The 15,511-nt window shown below is 39.1% G+C and overlaps 1 protein-coding gene across 1 annotated transcript; it reads left to right on the top strand.

The window, feature by feature from the left end:
• The first annotated feature begins 368 nt into the window (after nt 1-368).
• Nucleotides 369-4,312, top strand: LOC110912225 (chloride channel protein CLC-b). The gene is made up of 6 exons (XM_022156903.2): nt 369-715; nt 803-1,003; nt 1,099-1,276; nt 1,942-2,474; nt 2,812-3,955; nt 4,047-4,312. The coding sequence occupies exons 1-6, from the start codon at nt 549-551 to the stop codon at nt 4,152-4,154; spliced, it is 2,331 nt and encodes a 776-aa protein (XP_022012595.1). The 5' UTR covers nt 369-548; the 3' UTR covers nt 4,155-4,312.
• Nucleotides 4,313-15,511: the final 11,199 nt, after the last annotated feature.

A 15,511-nucleotide genomic window follows, 5' to 3' on the forward strand; every position in this document is an offset into this window, starting at 1 on the left:
TACCATAGCAAAGATGATAGAGAAGTCACATTGATGACTGAAGCCGGTCACGAAATCACGCCGTTTCATATCCTCTGAAGGGTTCATTAATTTTCATATCCTCTAACGTTAGGATAACACTTTTACTATTCTTTTTAGTATTAAAATATACAAAATACCAATTGTATGGAATACATATTCGACAGGTGGAGAGTATCCTAGAATTTCTGTCCTTGTTTCGACTTTTAACCATTTTCCAATATAAAAATGCCACTTTATTCATATAACTCCAAAAATCTAAAACAAACCATTATCATATGTTGTAACTGGACCACGTTTTTTATTTTATTTTATAGCTACACTTGGAAATGTTACAATTCGCTGCTCTTATCCTACATCTTATAGAAAAGAATGATTGGTCTTTTGGATGCAATCTTGGCCTCATTATACATATTTATATGCATGGTTTAACCTCAACCAAGCTATATATACACCCGTTAATCGCGCTACAATCACAACAGCTTACGCGGTCTATCTAAATCTTTGCAACTCCTTCTGCATCTGATCTAATGGAGAAAGATTCAGACAAACTTGCAGAACAAACCAATCAACACGAAAAAGACCCGGAGACCAATACTCTACATCAACCACTTCTCAAGAAGAATCATACCCTTTCTTCAAGTCAACTAGCCCTCGTTGGCGCCAAAGTTTCGCGTAACGAAAGCTTGGATTACGAGTAAGTTGGTTAAAGGTTTAATAACTTTGAATGAAACAGTAGGATAAAAAGTTAGAACTAATTTTTTTTTTTTTTGGTAAATATTAGGATCAATGAGAATGATCTATTCAAGCATGACTGGAGGACTAGATCACAAACTCAGGTGTTGCAGTATGTATTTGTTAAATGGTTATTGGCGTTCCTCGTTGGGCTTCTAACCGGTCTCATAACCACTGTCATCAATCTTGCTATTGAGAACATTACAGGATACAAACTGTTGGCTGTAGTCAAATACATAGAGAATCAAAGGTATTTTCTGTTAATTCTGTTATTAACTGTTTTAGATTAATCTTGATATTGATCCTTATGTGTTATGTATGTATGTATGATCATGGTGGATGCAGGTACATGATGGGGTTCTTCTACATGACTGCGGTTAATTTCGTATTGACACTCTTTGCAACTCTTCTATGTGTGTTTTTCGCGCCTAATGCAGCCGGGCCTGGCATTCCGGAAATTAAAGCTTATTTAAATGGTGTGGACACTCCTGATATGTATGGTGCCACAACAATGTTTGTTAAGGTAGGCATAGCTTTCCATCATGTTACACTAATAATTTTTGTAAATTCAGAAGGATAAAACTGTGATCATGTTCATTGGCGGATCTTGAACTTAGTTTTCGATAAAATCAGGGGGCAAACTCTCAAAATCCAATATTTTACGCTACATAAAAAAAATCGGAAATTTTTTGAAAAATTTACAATACAACGCAAAAAACAAGGAACCCGTGAGACCATGTTGTAACACTACTAGAAAATTGGGTGCTTTTTTTGTCGAAAAAGCACTACTAGAACATTGGACTGTTTCCAGTGGCATCGGAAATTCGTAGGAAACTTCCTTTTCCGACAAATACAATTTTGTCAGAAATTGGGGTAGTCGGAAATTCTGACAACTTTCTGATGAAATATAAAATATATAAAAAAAGTCCAGTGTTAGTTTTTTGGTCGGAAATGGGTCGGAGTGTTATTATTTTGGTTAGAATCTCTGATGCATTACTGAGGTTTTTCTTTATTGTTTCGGCATTCTGTCGGTATATGGTTGCTAAATTTGGGTTTTCTTGCGTGTCGGTATTTTATCAGAAACGTGTAGGAATTTCTGACGCTTTTTTGTTAGAAATTTTCCTAGGAATTTTAATTTATTCCATTTTCTAGTAGTTTTCATATTACTTCTGATTCATGGTCATGTAGATATTTGGAAGTATAGGAGCTGTGTCTGCAGGCCTGGACCTAGGGAAAGAAGGGCCTCTAGTTCACATAGGCGCCTGCATAGCTTCATTACTAGGTCAAGGAGGACCCGACAATTACAAGATCAAATGGCGGTGGATTCGTTACTTCAACAACGATCGTGACAGACGAGATATCATAACCTGTGGTGCGTCTTCAGGGGTATGTGCTGCTTTTCGGTCTCCAGTAGGAGGTGTTTTGTTTGCACTAGAAGAGGTAGCAACATGGTGGAGAAGTGCACTTTTGTGGAGAACTTTTTTCAGCACTGCAGTTGTGGTGGTGGTGCTTAGAGCTTTCATGGAGTACTGCAAATCTGGACAGTGTGGACTTTTCGGTGAAGGTGGGCTTATTATGTTCGATGTCAGTGATGTTCCAGTACAATACCATATTGTTGATCTCTTGCCCGTAACTGTCATTGGAATCATTGGAGGAGTTTTGGGAAGCCTTTATAACTACGTCTTACACAAGGTCCTCCGGCTCTACAATATTATTAACGCGTAAGCCTTTATTAGTTCATTTTAATACAGATGACTGTACGACAGGGAAATGGGTCAAACGGGCCGAAAGTCACCAAAATTTTTAGCGCATACAACCTCCTAAATTATTTTATCACGTATCTACATATGGGACAAATATTATTTTTGTGATCATAATTAACACACTCAATATTTAGAAAATGGACAAAAAGTGTTAACGGGTCAACCAAGTCAAACCAGTTTTTGACAGGTAATTAACGGAAAAATGTTTGACTGGTTATCCGCTCGTCTTGCTACCTCTAATTCCATTCTTGATGAAAATGCATACACCATCCTAAATCGTTGTGTTTTCTTGCAGAAAAGGGAAATTCGCGAAGATCTTACTGAGTCTCACCGTCTCATTGTTCACCTCTGCGTGCTTATATGGACTTCCCTTCCTCGCCAGCTGCACACCATGCAATCGATCTGCAGCGGATTCCGAGTGCCCAACTACAGGAAGAATGGGGAACTTCAAAAAATTTAACTGCCCGAAAGGACACTACAACGACTTAGCCACTCTCCTCCTTACAACTAGCGATGACGCTGTCCGCAACATCTTCTCAACCAACACACCAGGCGAATATAGTGTGTTCTCACTAGTCATTTTCTTTGTACTTTACTGCATATTGGGACTCTTCACGTTTGGGATCGCGGTTCCCTCTGGTCTATTCCTCCCCATCATCCTCATGGGCTCGGCTTATGGTCGTTTACTTGGTATGGCAATGGGACCCTACACAACCATTGATCAAGGCCTGTACGCGGTTTTAGGTGCAGCTTCATTGATGGCAGGCTCAATGAGGATGACTGTTTCTCTTTGTGTAATATTTCTTGAGTTGACCAACAATCTTCTTTTACTCCCCATAACAATGCTTGTCCTTTTGATTTCCAAAACCGTTGGAGATTGCTTCAACCCGAGCATCTATGAGATCATACTAGACCTTAAAGGGCTACCTTTCTTGGAAGGTCGCCCCGAGCCCTGGATGAGAAATATAACCGTTGGCGAATTAGCTGACATCAAGCCACCCTTGGTAACTCTTTCTGGGATTGAAAAAGTGGGCCGGATTGTAGATGTATTGAGAAACACGACCCATAATGCTTTCGCGGTTGTGGACAATACATTGGTGCCTAGTGTTGGACAGATGAGTGAAGTGCATGGACTTGTGTTGAGAGCCCATCTTTTATTAGTGTTGAAGAAGAAATGGTTTTTGAAAGAGAGGAGGAGGACAGATGAGTGGGAAGTTAGAGAAAAGTTTACATGGGTTGATGTGGCGGAACGGTGGGGCACGATTGAGGAGGTGGCGGTTACGAAAGAAGAAATGGAAATGTATGTGGATTTGCATCCACTTACCAACACAACACCTTACACAGTAGTGGAAACCATGTCTGTTGCCAAGGCTTTGGTGCAGTTCAGGGAAGTCGGGCTTCGCCACATGTTAATATTACCGAAGTGCCACGGCCCTACGGTTAGTTAGCTTTCTATTTTTAGAAGTTACATTATAAAAATCATTATGGTATGAACTATGGACTAATGTTACTTATGTTTTTTTGTCACAGGTGCCACCAGTGATTGGGATCTTGACCAGGCAAGACTTGATAGCCCACAACATTTTAAGTGCATTTCCTCATTTGGAAAAATCATATGGAACTCCAAAGAGATGCTAAATCTCCATGTAATAAATTTTTGTATTATAAGTTAAAGAAGGTACCACACGAATGTAAACGTCTATGTAAGTAAGAGTAAAAGATAGCATTGTTCTGTCACTTACGCGTCAAATAAGTTATTCTTGTTGAGTACTAAATCAGATTTATTTGGTTGAGCATCTTATTCGAACCATGATTCATCCTACATGAAAGAGTTACATTCATCTCAATCAAAATGATGTAATTCATGGCTGTTCAAGTAAATCTATTAAGTTTAAAAGGAGGAGAACTATGATGGCAGTGTGGGATAGATGAAAGCCAGGAAACAAAGTTATGTTGAGGCCAAAAGGTTGTAGTTGTGAGTAATAAATGATAGATGTATTTAGAAATAATCATACTCAACTATACAAATATAATAACAATGAATCTCATAATACATCATATATAAAGAGTAAAATGAATCTCCTATATTGGAGGAGATATTTACATAACAAATATGCTTGATATGGTTTCCTATTATACAATTGTCTATTACCTACAAATGCCATTGTATTTTCCACATAAAGAGTATTTGATGGGGCTTAACCGTATTAATTTTTTTTTTAATTTTTTTTTTAAATTTCACAAGTTCGATAAACCATGACAAAAAAGTCCATCATATCCAAACATCATGTAGTGTCATTTTTATCTTTTCTCAAACCTATATATTATACAAAACAGATCAAATACAAATAATTTTAAGAGTTAATTACATGGTTAGTCCCTTTGGTATATAGAAAGTAACAAGATCAGATACTAATGGTTTAAAATTACATTCTAGGGTATCAACTTTTAGTTTTGTAACAACCTAGAGTACTAAGACTAACATATGTTAGCTTTTCCGTTAGATTTCTATGAAATGACAAAACCACCCTTCACAACTTTAAGGACCATTTTTGTAAAATACTATTTATCTAAAATAAATTAAAATTAAGAGTAAACTGCCATTTTGGTCCCTGTGGTTTGGTCAATTTTACCACTTTAGTCCAAAACTCAAACTTTTTACATCTGGATCCCTGTGGTTTCAGTTTTATTGCCATTTTGGTCCAAAAATGAAATCATTTGTCTTATAAAATCCTGTTATTTTGTCATTTTCTGCAGGGGCAAAATGATCATTTCTTTTTTATAAATAAATACCATATTTTATAAGACAAATATGACCTGATTTGCCCCTGAGGAAAATGACAAAATTGCAGGATTTTATAAGACAAGTATGACCTGATTTCATTTTTGGACCAAAATGGCAATAAAACTGAAACCACAGGGACCCAGATACAAAAGGTTTGAGTTTTGGACTAAAGTGACAAAAGTAACCAAACCTCAGAGACCAAAATGGCAGTTTACTCTAAAATTAAACATAAACCCAGCTAGCACGCTCTCTCTCTCTCTTCAACTAACCCACCAAATCCAGTCAAAGTCGCCACCACTTTAACTCCGACGAAAGAAGGCAGTGGCAACAAAGTGGTGCTCCAATCAGATGTTGTAGGCACCATCCCCACCCACCTCTTCTTCAATTGTCAAAATATCAAAGTATTATAAAGAGTTAATTGCCATTTTAGTCCCTGTGGTTTGGGCCATTTTGCGAGTTTAATCCAAAGGTTTCATTTTTAACATCTGGATCCAAAAAGGTTTCATCGTTGCCATTTTGGTCCAACTGACTTAACTCCATCCATATCTGTTAAGTCTGCCAAGGGCATTTTTGTCATTTCATTTTTCTTTTTATGAACCCTTTTTTCTTTATTGCTGTTTCTTTTAAATGAAATGACAAAAATGCCCTTGGTAGACTTAACAGATATGGATGTAGTTAAGTCAGTTGGACCAAAATGACAATGATGAAACCTTTTTGGATCCAGATGTTAAAAATGAAACCTTTGGACTAAACTGGCAAAATGGCCCAAACCACAGGGACTAAAATGGCAACTAACTCAATTATAAAATATCAAGTATTACCTAAAAGATTGGGCCTTCAAAGGTTATGAACAAACATTTCGAAGGCCTTTAAGGCTTTGAACAAAAAAATAAAATACAGAGACAAGACCGTGATAACACTTGACGATCGGTTTGTCGAGGGTGATCCGTATTCGATATATCTATCAATGATGACAACCAAGAGCCAAGCAATCCCTTCTATGTTGATAAGTTCTGTTTAAACATAATGGAAAACGTGAATAACATACATGTTACAGCAGACAGGCCAGCAGAGAATCCAGTTAGAGATGCAGCCATTGAGTTGACATACTTGTCAGGATGATCTGGTTCCTCCTTAGGATGTAAAGTTATGATGATGATGAACCGAAACAAGGGATGGTTTCGGTTATGGAGAGAGAGCCGATTGTGATGTTATGAGGGTTGTGAAATTGTCTAACTTGTACCCCTTAAACTCTCTAATAATCTCCTTATATATACACCCAAGAGGAAACCCAATTAGTTAATAAGGGTAATATGGTCCATCAACAATTACCAACTAATTATTAATATGTTATCAATATATTTTGATCTATATAATATAAATGATTATAATGGCTACAAGATTAAATATTATAATAATAATATATTTAATCTCACATTCTCCCACTTAGCCGAGTAATCATTTATCATGAGTATTAGATGAGCCTGGCCAGGAGTTAACACTCATTTTAGCCTTAAACCAAGAACTATAGTAGAGAAATACAGTTGTTGAATCATCAATCGACTCAGGACCCCCATTAGTCATACTATAGCCTCAATTTAAAACATAATAGTTATGATCAAAATACTTGTAAGCCCTTTAGTGTTTGATTTGTATTTTGGGGGGGGGGGTAAGTGCACGGTCCTCCCAACCGCCGGAGTGATCTCACTCCGGGAGCCATGTCATTACACCGGCAGAACATATGTTCGAGACATACAAAATCAAACTGAGAAAATTTTATTAGTTAAAACATAAGCTATTACTATATGCCATTAAATAAGGTCTTTAGTAAGTCCCATATTCGATACATGTTCTTCAAAAACTTTAGGTGGGAGACCTTTAGTCATCGGATCTGCAAGCATATCTTTAGAACTAATATACTCAATACAAAGATTATTTTCCTCAACTCGTTCACGTACGAACAAATATTTTGTATCGAGATATAAACCAGCTCCAGTCGAACTGTTACTGTTCGAGAAACTAACGGCAGCTGAGTTATCACAGAAAAGCTTCAATGGTCTAGAAATGGAATTAACGATTTTTAGTCCAGTGATCAGATTTCTAAGCAACACTCCATGACAGGTTGCGTTGTAAACATCAATGTATTCTGTCATCATTGTGGAAGTTGTAGTTAACTGTTGTTTATGACTCTTCCATGAGATAGGTCCGCCTGCTAACATAAAGATGTAGCCCGAAGTGGATTTCTTGTCATCTTTGCATTTGGCAAAGTAAGAATCAGAATAACCTACCACTTCTAAGTGATCACTTCTTTTATAAGTCAGTTTATAGTCTTTCGTCCCTTGCAGATATCTAAGGACCTTCTTAGCTGCTTTCCAGTGATCTAGACCAGCATTAGTCTGATAACGGCCTAGCATTCCAGCAATATAAGCGATATCTGGGCGAGTACATACTTGAGCATACATCAGGCTCCCGACTACTGACGCGTAAGGTATCTGGCTCATTTGCTCCTTTTCAACCTCTGTTGTCGGACACTGGAATGAACCGAAAACATCTCCCTTAACTACTGGAGTGACTGAGGGTTTGCACTGTTGCATGTTGTAACGTGTAAGGACACGATCTATGTAGGTCTTTTGAGACAATCCTAGGATCCCTTTGTGTCTTTCTCGGTGAATTTCGATGCCAATGACGTAAGAAGCATCTCCGAGATCCTTCATGTCGAAGTTATGCGAGAGTAACTGCTTCGACTCATGCAACATGTCTAAACTATTACTTGCCAATAGAATATCATCTACGTAAAGGACAAGTATAGTAAAGTTACTCCCACTCATCTTGAGGTAGGTGCATTGATCCACTTGATTCTTCATAAAACCGTGCCTTTTCATGACTTCATCAAACTTGAGGTACCATTGACGTGATGCTTGTTTTAACCCATAAATGGATTTCTTCAACTTACAGACTAGATGCTCCTGACCTTCAGGATTAAAGCCTTCAGGTTGTTTCATGTAAACATCTTCGTCTAAGTCTCCGTTAAGGAAAGCAGTTTTGACGTCCATCCGATGCAGCTCTAAATCAAAATGAGCTACTAGGGCCATAACGATCCTTAATGAATCTTTACGAGAGACAGGTGAAAACGTCTCTTGATAATCAATTCCCTCTTTCTGAGTGTTTCCCTTTGCAACCAATCTCGCTTTGTAGCGTTCAACGTTCCCATTCGGACCCAGTTTTGTTTTGAACACCCATTTACAACCTACAGGTTTAACACCATTGGGTAATTATACCAAATCCCAAACGTCATTTTTCTTCATGGATTCAAGCTCATCAATCATTGCTTTATTCCATTCAGAAGACTGATCACTGCTAATGGCTTCATTATAAGAGATAGGATCATTGAGCTTTCCAGCATCCATTTCAGTCAGGTAGGTAACATAATCATCCCAATTAGTAGGCCTTCTTTGCCTAGATGACCTCCTGAGTTGATTATCGGGTTCAGCGTTGTCTTGGTTTTGAGCGTTTGATGTGCCTTCGTTATGAGGTATAATGGGTTCTGATTGTGGAGATGGAATTGGTTCAGTAGCTTCAGGTGCAGTTGCATGGGGTACAAGAGGAGTAAACAGAGTAATGGTAAGCGACGAGTCTCCCCCCCCCCCGCGTCTTGTACTTCTTGCAATTCTTCGTAAGGGTTGGTGCTGCTCCCACTGACCTTGAAATCCTCCAGGAACGCAGCACGCTTGGTTTCAACAATACGGGTGACATGGGAAGGACAATAGAAACGATAACCCTTTGAATGATTAGGATACCCGATAAAGAAACAGGTAACTGTTTTAGGGTCAAGTTTCCTTAGGAAAGGATTATAGAGTTTTGCTTCAGCAATGCAACCCCATACTTTCATATATTTAAGACTCGGTTTCCTTCCTGTCCAAAGTTCATAAGGAGTTTTAGGGACAGACTTAGAAGGAACTCTATTGAGTATATGAACAACTGCTTTTAATGCTTCAGTCCAGAGGAGTAATGGTAAATTAGTGTTGGCTAACATACTGCACACCATGTTCATAAGGGTACGATTTCTTCGTTCAGCGACACCGTTCTGCTGAGGTGTACCAGGCATGGTGTATTGGTTCACAGTCCCCTGGCCCTTACAATACTCATAAAATGGACTAGGAGCTTGACCGACATCAGTATGTCTTCCATAATATTCACCGCCTCTATCTGATCTCACAACTTTAATCTGACGATCTAATTGCTTTTCAACTTCAGCTTTATAATCTTTAAAAGTTGTAAGAGATTCAGATTTTTCCTTAATAAGATACAAGTACATGTAACGAGAATAATCATCAATGAAAGTGATAAATGAAGTATGTCCTGTTATGCCATCGATTTGGTAAGGACCACTAATGTCAGTATGAACGAGTTCTAATAAATTAGAACTCCTAGTGGCACCTTTCTTATTCGCTGATGTCATTTTTCCTTTAAGACATTTGACACATTTTCCAAAATTAGTGAAATCGAGAGGAGGTAAGACTTCATCCTTTACGAGACGATTTAATCATTCTCTTGAGATGTGGCCTAAACGTTGATGCCATAACATGGATGAAGTCTCTAAGTCTCGTTTCTTTTCCATCTTTGTGAGTAATTCATTAATATTATATGACAACAAAGATTTGGAAAAATTATCATCTAGTTCTAATCTATAGAGACCACCATCCAGAATGCCAGTACCATAAACAACGGAATCATAGAGAATAGAGAGTTTGCGATGACCATGAGAAACGACAAAACCGTCCATGTTTAACTTTGGTCCTGATACAAGGTTCCGAGTTACCTTAGGAACATATAAGGTATCATAAAGTTTAATACATAAACCAGTTTTCAAAAATAATTGTAATGTTCCTATGGCCTTCACTTCTAATTCCCGATCATCCCCAACTTTAAGTGTTCTTTGGTTTCTTCCCAGCTTCCGGATTGAAAGGAATCCCTGAGTAGAGTTAGTTACATGAACCATAGAACCAGAATCAAACCACCAAGAATTAGCAGGAACATTTAAATTAAAGGACTCAAGTATCATGAAAAAATCGTTACCTTTCTTAGCCAGCCACTCCTTGAAGTCAGGGCATTCCTTTTGCTTATGTCTTGTTTTCTTACAGAAGTTGCAATAGGGTTTGCCTAAGGTGCTCTTAGAGCGGGAAGGTGCACTTGTATTAGGATTTGGATTTTGGACTTTGGAAGCATGCTTTCTTTGATAATTGTTCTTCCTCTTCTTAGAGCTGGAGGTGGTGAAGTTAGCAACATCAGTAGTGCGATCCATCTTCATACGCTCTTCCTCCTGTACGCACATAGCGACCAGCTCACTCATCATCCATTTGTCCTTCTGAGTGTTATAATTGATCTTGAATGCTTCATAGGACGAAGGAAGCGAAGTGATGATGAAGTGAACAAGAAAACAATCACTGATTTCCATCTCTAGCCCTTTCAGCTTATTGGCCATGTCATGCATCATCATGATGTGTTCGCGAATGCCGCTCCTCCCATCATACTTAGTCGTCACCAGCTTGAGGATAAGAGTGTTAGCGTGTGCTTTTGATGTTCCTTTGAATTGAGCCTCCACAGAAGCCAGGTAGGTTTTAGCATCCTCAGAATTAGGAATAGCGCCTCTAATTGCATTGTGAATGGATTGCTTCATGAACATGAGAGACATGCGGTAACACCTAGTCCATTTTTCATGAACTATCTGCTCAGCAGCAGTACTTTGAGTGGTAAGGTCCGCTGGCTTATTCTCTCTAAGGGTATAATCGAAGTCTAACAATCCTAGTGTAAGCATGAGGGCATCCTTCCATTCAGCAAAGTTATCACCAGTCAAAGGTGGAATCCCGCAATTGGGTGCTGATAGTGGAAATAAGATGAGCAAGTTATGATACTAAGAAAGAAGTCCTAATGTGATCTAAGGGCATGTTATACTAAGGCAGGCATAAAAAATGACCATTTTAATTATGAAGCTGTGATAATGTCTATTACTAACATCAAAATAATAGACTTAGTAAAAAATTATACTTAAATGAAGACAAATCAGCTTTGGCCAGAAGTGTAATCATTTAAGTATGTGTGCAAAGTAATCGTGACAAATCAGCTTTGGCCAGAAATGAGACAATCACTTTAGTTATGCACTTGTCAAGCATGCTAAATATAAATGAATTAAATCAGCTTTGGCCAGAATTAAGACATTTCACGTTTGTAATGCATACTCAACAAAGCTTTTTATAATACTTGAACAACAAATAGATGTATTAAATCAGCTTTGGCCAGAAATGATACATCAGCAGCTCATTCAAGTTAAGCTATTTTGGTTTTGTAAAAATTATCTAATTCTGATTAGTTAATTAAGTGTTAACAAAACCAAGTATTTAATAGCAAACCACCTGTTAGCGCGGATCGAACTCCGCGGTGAGTTCGCTATGGGTTGCAGGGGGACAGCGTGCCCCCGCACGGTGTGACAACTCGAGTTTCCAAGATTCCACCTTCGCATTAACTGCATGTTAATTGTTTACGTTATTTGTTCACAACTATGTTTGTATAATTTGTTGAGTTGTAACTGTTCTTGTTGATTATATGTTTGACACATTGTTGATTGGAATATATGATTAATTGTGAACTGTTTGACATATGACACTTATGATTATTATTATTATTATTATATAAATATGACGAAACATGAGAGTTTAGCCAAAACCCACACCTGACGAAACTGGGCGATTCGTCATAAACCATAGCGATGAAACAGAGAGTGTTTCGTCACAAACATCTCGACGAAACAAGGTGTTTCGCCGGCCCAATGTTTCGCCGAAGCCCATTGGGGGCCCAGTACGTTACGCGTATATTTAATAGGTATTGCTGTTTCATTCGTCACACTTTTAACAGAATCGAAACCCTAGAATCCCCTCCACTTTCCTGCGGCAACCATCACCTCTCATCATTATCTCCTGCGGCAGCTATCACCTCTCATCATTATCTCTTTAGGAAATTCTTGTGTTTCATCTTAACCGGTTAGTCACGTTTATCGATTCGATCTACTTGTTGCTTTATGTGTGAATAGATATCGTAATGAAACAATGGCTTCTGAATGATTTTGATTACAATTAATGTTTAGATTGAGAAGCATGTGATTAGGGATTTTACTATTCTTGTGCAAATCAGTTATTTAAGGAATATGTGTTTGTATCTCATGAGATTGCATTCGTTCACGTTGCTGCCGACATGACTGTTGATATGATACTTGTGTTGAATAGGTCTTATTAGTGAAATACATACGGATTGCAATCTAGATTGTATAAGGTTATTTTGTGTATTAGGGTACATGCTAGATGTTATGTGCCATGATTATTGTTATGATAAATGGTATCGATGATTGCTGTATGATTGTATGCTTGCTGTGTGATGATGATCGACGGTTAGGGTTTCTGGGTAATCATCAGTTACGCGATGTAACTGATCTAATGGACGAAACGCAAATCACGACGAAACAAGGGGGGTTTTGTCGAGGGTAATCACGATGAAATGGGTGCGTTTCGCCGAAGGGATGCACGACGAAACCAGGAGGTTTCGCCGAAGGGGTTTATGACGAAACAAGTATGTTTCGTCAAGTGGTTAATCAAGCACAGTAACTCGGTTAATTCTGTTAGTAGTTAACTAGGTTAGTGAAGACTATGTTAACTGATAAGGATAGTACAAGTAACTGTTAATTGTAAAGCATGGTTGCATGAGCTTGTATAACTGATAAATGCTATGTGTTAGTTGTTACTTGCATGTAAGTGATGATCTTGACTGTTAGCCGAACATTGTGAATATAAACTGATTGTGTGTACGTGCAAATTATAGGCCTTGATTGAATTAATTGTGCACAAGTAATTAAGCATACCGAGCAAACCAAGGTGAGTTCACACTTTCTACAAGGCATGGGATTCCCAAGGGTTAGGAATCGGTTAAAGAACTAAAACGGAATACTACATATTCTCCTTGGGTAGAATATGTACGACCATCCTCCTTGGGTAGGATGCCACTATATATCCTGCGTATTCTCCTTGGGTAGAACTACGTACGTTCGTCCTCCTTGGGTAGGACAACAACCTTAAACTTACTAGACAAAACTCTATCATGTAGTCCCACCTCCTTATATCGACTTAATCGCTGAGGCCGATGGCGAGCGGGTCATTAGTTAATAGCGCTATTAGGTTTAACAAACCTCACACCGTGTCGTTCGAACGGGCGTGTACTAATGGACTATGGCAAACTGTCAGTGATGATAGACACTGATGTAGGGCACAACTTATGTTTCGTTAGTAGTCGATATGGTACGGTCTAGTGGTTCACAGGGGAAGCCCCCCACTGATTATGGTTATGGTTTGGGAAACAAAAGAACTGGTTAACTCGTGGTACACGAAACAACTTATCATTTCAAAACAAACTGGTGACACTAAACAACCAACTGTGAACTCGCTCAACTTTGTTGTTGACTCGTTGTTACATGCCTTGCAGGTCGTTAGGCACCTTTGGAGCTTGCACGAGGAGGCGTGGACGTTGTGGGACATGGATAGTCTTATGCCATGTTAAACATTTATTACATTTTGAACTTATACTTTGGTTTTAAACATTATGCTTCCGCTTACAACTTAAACTATGTTTTGTTTGGACACCAGTTATATTGTGTTTGGGTTTTATAATTATTTACACGCTATGTTCAATATGATTGGTGGCTTGATCCTGGTCAGTCACGCCTCCAAGCGGTGATACTCCGCATGTGGATTTTTGGGGTGTGACAGATTGGTATCAAAGTCATTGGTTATAGTGAACTTGGTTTTAATAGGGGGAAAACGTTTTTGTTAAAACCAGACTATAACCTGTACAGTGCTCAATGATCCACAACGATGCTTCGCTCCATGTGCAAGACTTAACACTATAGGTGATATGGTTTATGCTATTATTGCCTACTTGCTAGTTATATAGTACTTTGCTCATGGTATGCTTAGATGAAGACAACAAACTATTGTTTGAAAACCCATGTGTGCTTACTCTCTTCTGTCATCGCACTTTCGCGAACATCTCTCACTCATGTTTCCTTTGATATGAAGATCATGAGTGGACGCGTTAACCTAACTCAAGCCCAGCTAACGGCTCTAATTAATGAACAAGTTACTGTAGCACTAGCAGCCGCTCAGGCAGGAGGTATAACCTGCCATTGCAACTTACTCTAGGATCTTTAGATCCTACTCACGTAAACCAACACTTGTGTTTAACTTTGGCTCTTCTTACACACACGACAGGTCAACATGCTCAGCCTCCTGCATGTACCTTCAAAACTTTTATGGACTGTCGACCTACTACTTTCAGTGGCACAGAAGGAGCGGTAGGCCTCCTCCATTGGTTCGAGAAGCTCGAGTCTGTTTTTGAGATGTGTGAATGCCCTGAGGCTCGTAGGGTGAAGTATGCTACCAGTAATCTGGAAGGTATAGCGCTCACGTGGTGGAACGCTCAGGTTCAAATGCTAGGGATTTTTGCTGCTAACGCCACCCCATGGAATGATTTCAAGGAACTGATCAAGGAAGAGTATTGTAGTCGCGACGACATCCACAAGTTGGAAGTCGAATTCTTCAACTTAAAGATGAAGGGGTTAGAAATCGAAGCGTATACGAAAAGGTCAAATGAGCTGGCAATCTTGTGTCCTACTATGGTAGACCCTCCCATCAAACGTATCGAGCTGTATCTCAAGGGTCTTGTGCCAGAAACTCAGAGTCATGTGACCGCGGCTAACTTGGCACCATCCAGCAAGTCACTCGACTTGCTCATCGTCTCACTGATCAGGCGGTGGAACAGAACAAACTGCCCACGCGCATTGGTACTACTGCTACAGCCACTACTACTTCTGATGCCCCCAGCAATAACAAGCGCAAATGGGATGGAGTCTCAAGCAAGGGTTCAACATCGACTCAGTCTCAGTCTCAGCAGCGAAAGACTGACGACTACCAGAGTCCTGGTCAGCAATCGTCTGGTAGTCAAGGGCAGGGTGGATACAGGGGAAACCACCCCAAGTGCAATCGATGCAACAGGCATCACAGTGGGCAGTGCAACAAGGGTCGTTGTCTGAGGTGTAACAAGTTTGGTCATGAAGCGAAGGATTGTAGGGGCGCACGACCTGTGAATCAGAATCGTCAACAGCAACAGCAAA

The sequence above is a fragment of the Helianthus annuus genome, chromosome 15, assembly GCF_002127325.2.
Source record: "Helianthus annuus cultivar XRQ/B chromosome 15, HanXRQr2.0-SUNRISE, whole genome shotgun sequence".
Classification (NCBI taxonomy): Eukaryota; Viridiplantae; Streptophyta; class Magnoliopsida; order Asterales; family Asteraceae; genus Helianthus; species Helianthus annuus.